This window comes from Lacerta agilis, chromosome 8 (genome assembly GCF_009819535.1).
Source record: "Lacerta agilis isolate rLacAgi1 chromosome 8, rLacAgi1.pri, whole genome shotgun sequence".
Lineage (NCBI taxonomy): Eukaryota > Metazoa > Chordata > Lepidosauria > Squamata > Lacertidae > Lacerta > Lacerta agilis.
In genome coordinates, this window is record NC_046319.1 from 8,246,186 (window position 1) to 8,252,918 (window position 6,733).

The 6,733-nt window shown below is 50.9% G+C and overlaps 1 protein-coding gene across 1 annotated transcript; it reads left to right on the forward strand.

Moving 5' to 3' along the window:
* Positions 1-1,793: 1,793 nt before the first annotated feature.
* Positions 1,794-3,260, forward strand: LOC117050889. The gene is made up of 5 exons (XM_033156821.1): positions 1,794-1,902; positions 2,287-2,429; positions 2,586-2,700; positions 2,812-2,948; positions 3,137-3,260. The coding sequence occupies exons 1-5, from the start codon at positions 1,795-1,797 to the stop codon at positions 3,258-3,260; spliced, it is 627 nt and encodes a 208-aa protein (XP_033012712.1). The 5' UTR covers position 1,794.
* Positions 3,261-6,733: the final 3,473 nt, after the last annotated feature.

Sequence of the window (6,733 nt, forward strand, 5' to 3'; positions counted from 1 at the left end):
GCAGGGAGCCCTGCTGCCCACCTGTCCAAAGAGTCCATCACAGGGAAGGGCTGTTCCCAGGTGCAGGTGAGGGAGAGACAGGAGGCCTGCCGGAGCTCTGCTCCTGGAGGAAGGACGGATGAGAAACAGAGCCATGGGCTCTGCTGAGACAGGCCAGCTCCCTCAGGCCTCCTCTCCCCCAACTGTCATCTGGCGGCAGCCATTTCATCAGGCTGCCTCAGTGGGAGAGAGAACAGCATTCCAGACCCTGGGGCCTGAGCTTGTGAGTTGTCTTTTCCTCTGCCCTCCTCGCCCCCTTTCCTTGTGTGTTGTATTTCTGTTCGTCAGATTCTTTATTACAACAGAAGTCTGCCAGTAGGGAGTTTCTTGCACTTGATTTCTTTTTTATAAATAATTTATTGGCATTTTAAGAACATACAGACAAAAAAGAAAAAAAATACATACATGCTACAAATTACAAAAGAAAGACAAAATAGAAAAAAAAACTCATACAAACATAAGACTTATAAGTTTGTTTTTTTCTTTTTGTCTTTGTTTTGTAATTTGTAGTATATGTATTTTTTTCTTTTTTGTCTGTATGTTCTTTAAATACATTTGATTTCATGGAAATGGAGCCTTTTTGGCTTAAGAGAGGGGTACAAATGCTCTAAATTAATGGATCGTAGAATGAGGTTTCTAAGGAAATGGAGGACAGAGATTTTCAGTTTCTTTCCCAACCTACCTTGCCTGTGCTTTCCTGATCAACACAAAAACATGAATGGGTCATTCTCACATTCTGACTCCCTGTTTCTCTTTTCTCATGGACAGGGAATTGATTTTGATGAGGACGAGATACTGGAAATCAGCCTGGAAGATGGGGAGGATCTTCCTCCAAGGTAATGCGATGCTAACCCCCCCAATAATTAATTGCTTTCTAAGCCCCCCCCCCCCGGTCCATTTCTATGGTGGTGGTGCTTGGGGTCTTTGAAGGAGGGGAGCCAATAAAACCTTTTTGCATAAGTGTTACTTCTCTCTCCCCTCAGCATCCCAACCACAGGTTCTCTGGATGCGGCTGATGTTCCTCCCGAAGGCTTCAGCAAGGACCAGCTGAAGGCCACAGTTACAGATGTCATCACCACGATGAAGAAGAAGATGGTCCGAAGGAAGGCGCTCCGAGATCTTTCCGCCCTCCTGCAGAAGATCCAGGAATATGTGAGTTACTGAAGAAAATAGGAGTGGGAAGTCAAAAAGGAATTGATTTTTTCTGTACAGGATGTTAAATGTTTTGGAATGTTTTCTTCTCAGCCATCGGTAGCGCTTCCTGCATCCTCCCTTGGCCAACTGGTGGCTATCTCCTGTCTGTGCGCACTGGATCCAGACCCGGAGTGCAGGCAGCAGGCAGCAGAGGCCCTCTGCCATCTTCTGCCCATCCTGCGGCGCAAAGAAGGTAAGACTGGAAGAACGCATCCCAGCAAGGGGTGGGGTCAGCAAGACCCGAACTGACCCTTTGGCTTTCCTTTGCAGAGACGTTGGCACGAATGTCAGGGACCCAAACGCTCATCAGCAGAGCTCAGAAGGTCCTCAATTCCACCGGAGGACCGGTTCCTGAATTATTCATCAATGACTGCTACTCTCTTGCCAGGGTAAGTCACTGTCGCACAATGCCCAGCAGTCTCTCAACCACATGTTCTGGGTTCCACAGAGAAAGCACCTGGGCTTTCTGCTCCCCAGCCCTGCCCTGTGAGAATCTCTGACCTCCCTCTCTTGCTTCAGGTCTTTGGCGCCTTTCTACCTGCGGACCAGCTCGTGGAGGCCATGTGCTTCCTGGCCAGCGACCTGGTTGTCGAGAGCAGCTTCAACCCCTTAGACATCTCCCACCTACTGCAAGAGTTCATCAAGCAGTTTAGCGGCAAAGCAGTGGAGGTAAGGTGTCTGCAAAGGTAGGAGAGAAGAAGAATCTCCGCTTTGGCGTTGGGGAGGCAAAGGCATGCCATTGGGTGGCCAGGACACATGTGTGTTTCTTGAGAGGGGCCTGGCAATGTCAGGACAAGAACCTCAGCCAAGGGTCCTCCTTCTGGGAGCAGACTGGCAAGCTTCTTCTCTTGGCCCACAATGGACAGGGGAACTGGTTCACTGGAGCTGCCTGGCTCCAATACTCCCAAGGACCCTGAGGGGGAACCTTTGAAGGAAGGTGGCTGTGGTGGCAGAGGTCAAGGGTCCCTCTTTCTAGGAGAGATGGAGGGATCCACCTGCAGACATCCCCGCTTCCTTGTACTCTCCCAGCAACCCTCTCCTTTTCTCTGACAGGTGGAGGTGCTGCTGGAGGCCTTCTACGACATCACCCTGGGGCCTACAGTGGAGGGCAGAAACATGGCCGTCTTCGCTTTCTCCATCTTGTCCCACCAGCGCCTGGAGAAAGTGGTTGAATACCTCCTCCAGTTTCCCTTCAGGTAGGGAGCCCTCCAGGTTCTCCTGGGCTAAGGGAAAGGTTGGCAAGCTGCAGGGAAGCTTGCTCAGAATACCCTTGCTGCTATCTCCTCTCTCAGGGGCATGGCAGCAAGCAGAAGGCTTGAATCTGACCACTGCTCTTGTTTTTGCATTCACAGAGAGTGCAAGAGAGTATGGAAGGAGGTTTTGACATCGGCCGACCAAGAACAACTGCTCCATCTTCTGGCCGAGCAGCTTTACCAAAGCCCCTTGGCGGAATCTCCCACCCAAGTGGTAAGCACCAACCACCTGCTTTCTGGCTTCCTTCTTCCCAGGGTGATATCGAGGGCTTTCTGTATTCTGCAGAAAAGCAGGGAAAGTGACTTGTACCTCTCTCTCTTGCAGCAACATCTCTCCAGCTTGTTGCAGGCCATCCTCAGGATGGAGGAATACAAGGCAGCTGTGCGGCGGAACTTCCCACAGCTGCTGATCGCTCTCCTGGGGGTGGTTGTCAACTTCCACTACGACCAGGAGTTCCTCAGGTGAGTAGTGTCTTGCAAAGGGGCCAATGGAGTCCTTTTCCCTTCAACCACCTCTGGGGGATTCCAGTCCAACTTGGTTTTCTAAGGGAGGTTCTCCTTAAGGCGGCTCCTAGGGAGGAAGTATGGGGAAGGAACTTGAATGTGTAGCAATGACCCTCTTGGTAAAACTGGCCTTGCTGTTGTTACAGAGGGGCTAAGGAAGTCCTGCACCTCCTTCTCAGCACCACTGGAGCGCAAGTCGAGGCGGCCATTGTAGACCAACTTTTCTGCCCCGAGAATTTCAGCCAGGGGTTGTCTGCCATGGTGAGGTAAGAGGAAGAACACGGTGACCTTCCCCAATGGTCTGGCAAACAGAGCTCAAGGCACGGGATCGGACTGTGCCCCTGTTTGCTTCCTGCGGTGTCTCTCCCTTCCTTAGCAAGACCTGGTTCTCCATTTCAGAGCTGTACGGAAAGCGCCGCTGGTGGATCCCTCCCATGGTGCAAAACATCACCGCTGCTCTCGAGGACCAGGAGTTTGCCGGAGTGCCACAAGTAGCGGCAGCTATCTACATCGAGGTGAGGGGGACTGACAGCGGGAGGAAACGGGTGCAGCAAGGAGGCCCTGGCTTGGTTTCTGCCGAGTGTTGGGCTTTGTGTTCTTCGGCTCCCTTTGTGTCCTTGGTTCCCCAACCAGCCTTCCTCAGAATTTGGACCTTGCAGCTGCCTCATCACTGAAGAGTTTCTTTCTCTTTGGGCCTCTTTAGCTGCTCAGCTGCCGTCTGCAGGTCTATCCCTGTGAAGAAACACTGGAGCAGCTCCTCACCTGGATGAAACATGACCACCTGCAAGTCCGGAAGCTCAGCGCCAGAGGGAATATCCCTGCTTCTGGACTCGGACATGGCAAGTGATGCTCAGAGGGAGGGAGGGAGGGAGGGGGGTACAGATCCTGTTTCTAATCATGGCCCAGCACTCTTTTGCTGACAGAATGCTGCAGGGCCAGTGCTTAAAGGCCTTTCAGACCTTTGAAAAGATTCTCTCTTTTGTGTAGGACCCTTCGCTTCTGCGGCTGTTGCTGCTGGATTCCCTCCCTTGTGCAGAAGCCGATGTCCTCCCAGACCTGATGAACCTGGTAGACCAAGCCTATCTCTCCAGGGAGCTGGGAGAGGAAGAGCTGAAGATGCTGGCAGCAACCTACTGCGGTCTGGCTGCCCATGTGAGTATTACGGAACACATGACATCACACACAGGGGAAAGACAGGGGGAGCATCTGGAAAACACATGGGGAGAGTCCCCCCTGCCCCCAGTCTTCCCCACGAGGAGGATAGGGGGTTGAGCAGCCTCAAAACAACCCGGTGGACAGGAGAAAGGAAACTACTCTGATGAGAAACACTACCTCTGATGTTTTCTGCCTACAGGAGGATGACTCTGTCCGGGCATCAGCCATTCAACATCTGGGGCTGCTTCGGGCCTGGGCCAGGAGACCAAAGGCTTCCCGTAACAACAACCACAGAAGAAGAAGAAGCCATTAATGAACTGGTCATCGTCCTCATTCACCTGGAAGACGAGGATGAGGTGGCCAAGGTGAGGGCCAAGGAGGTAGACTTACGCAGTAGGTGGGAGGGATTGTTCTCAGGAGATTCCGAAAAATGTTTTAGGGCAATTTGTAACCCTTTTCTCTTCTTGTGTTGCAGGCCGCAAGGAGGGCTCTTTCCCATCTAGCCCCAAAAGTCAAGTGGTGGGCGCATCCCAACAAATTTAGCCTCCACTTTGCACTCCACCAGGCTGCCAAGCATCTGGTAAGGTCCATCTGCTTCATTGGCAGCTTTGCCCAGGGATGTCTTTAGGGGTGCAAGGCTCTTTTGCAGTACTCTCAAGCCTGTCTGATGCCACTTCTCCTTTGTCTTTGCCAACAGAGCAAGACCTTCAGCAAGAACATCCTTCGGAGTGCTGCCTTGACATGTACCAAGCCGTCGGCCAACAGGCTGCCAGCCGTCTCCAGGGTGGCAGCTCTGCTTCTGGGTAAGTCAAGCAACATCCTTCCCTGGTAGGAATGGAGAGGAACGTCTTGGTAATGATGGCAGGGAGGATGGGCATGTCCCCAGGCCACCTGCTAGGTAGGGGTCCATCTGCGCCCAGATCTTGCTCTGAGTGCTCCGCGAGGGTGGAGGCCTCTAGACAGCATCAGAGCATACCTGTCCTCCAGCCGTAGCTGCCTCTGTCTCCGCTTGCTTTGCACCGAGATGACGTCCCTTTTCTTGCCCTGTCTCTCTAGGTCACCTGGCTTTCCGGGATGCAAGTTTCATCCAGACCGAAGACATGGCATCCTATGGTACATGTAAGTGAGACTGTACGGAGGGCAGGGAGGGGTACTTCTGCTGAGAAAGGGCCTTAGGGGAAGGCAGATTCCCAGGTGTATGTGCAGACAGAGCTGCCACAAGATGAACTGTGTAGAAAGGATTGGAATGTGTCTGCACTGCCCTCTCACACACAAATACTCCCCTACCCCAAACCCTGGTCTTGGGAGAAGCTCCGGTGGGGGTGCATTGCAAGTATTTGTCTTGTGAAGAGCTGATTCCTTGCTCAACCTTTCTCCCTTGCCACTCAGGGCTGGAAGAGATGCAGCAGCACGAGGAAGAAGGGCTCAGGCGGACAGGGAGGAGCTGCCTGAACATCATGCAGCGGGCCTTGGAACATCGGCAGAAAGGCAGGGTCCAGCGCCTTGTGAGGAGGCTGCTCCGCTGTGGTCACAGGGAACCTTACCCGCAGGACTTCCTGAGCTGCATGCCAGGTGAGTGAGGCGTCTGGTGGGCTATTTGGAAGTCTGGTGGGCTGTTTAGATGGGACGTTTCTCAAGGAGCCCCTTTCTCCTCCTGACAGAACATCCGCAGTAGCGCCAGGCCAAGGCAACGTGAACATCAGAGTTGTGCTGCAGAGATACCATCTTCTGCTCTCCGCGGGATCCAGTCTAGACCAGCGCCAGGAACATCAACGCCACCAGGATCGACCAAGAGGAGTGGTGCTGCCCTCAAGACCCTCCGGACATAGCGGTAGGAAGCCTTTTCGTTGTTGTTTTTGTTATTGTTGTGTTTTTTGTTGATGTTGTTTTCAATTGTTGATTTTATTGATTCCTTTTGAATATCAGGGTGGTTCACAACACCAAGTTATAAAAGATTTTAAAAATCACTTCACAAGATTCATAATAAAAATATAAGAACTTAATATAAATGAAAATAATTAAAAACATATTAAAAATAGCCACAAGACTAATGTATGTACACTGATAAACAATACAAAAGCCCCAAACAACACTCCAGCCCACAAACACAAAATCTAAATCAACATACCACATTTAAACAACGATTTAAAACAACCCCACCCTGCAAATCAAACAGCACCCACCCAAGTTAAAACCCCATCCATGTAGAAACAGTCATGTTAACACAAGGGGGCTTGCCTACGATCTGGTCCCCACCCCCTAAGTGCCGCCCCCAAAGGGACGATTTAACCTTTGAGCTCCCCCAGTCGCTGGAGTACGCCCAGGGTCCGGTTCCTTGCAGGCCTCTCTACCATCCTCTTAAGTGAGGGGGGAGGCAACCCCCCAGCAGCAACTTTCTTCCATTTCTTTGTTACAAAATGCCTCTTTCTTTTTTAATTCTTTTTTTAATTTTTTAATTTAAAAATAAACTTATTGCGTTTTAAGAGTTACACAATTTGTACAAATTATCATTTGACAAAAAAAGAAAGAAGAGAAGAGAAAAAAGAAAATAAAATAAAGAAAAACTTTAAAAATCTTTGACATACAAA

What these genes read in the sequence shown, in the direction of transcription:
- LOC117050889 (XM_033156821.1), top strand. Translation starts at nt 1,795, where the DNA reads ATGTGCTTCCTGGCCAGCGACCTGGTTGTCGAGAGCAGCTTCAACCCC. An exon ending in TTAGCGGCAAAGCAGTGGAG is followed by an intron (nt 1,903 to 2,286) that starts GTAAGGTGTCTG and finishes TTTCTCTGACAG; the next exon opens with GTGGAGGTGCTGCTGGAGGC. An exon ending in TACGACCAGGAGTTCCTCAG is followed by an intron (nt 2,949 to 3,136) that starts GTGAGTAGTGTC and finishes CTGTTGTTACAG; the next exon opens with AGGGGCTAAGGAAGTCCTGC.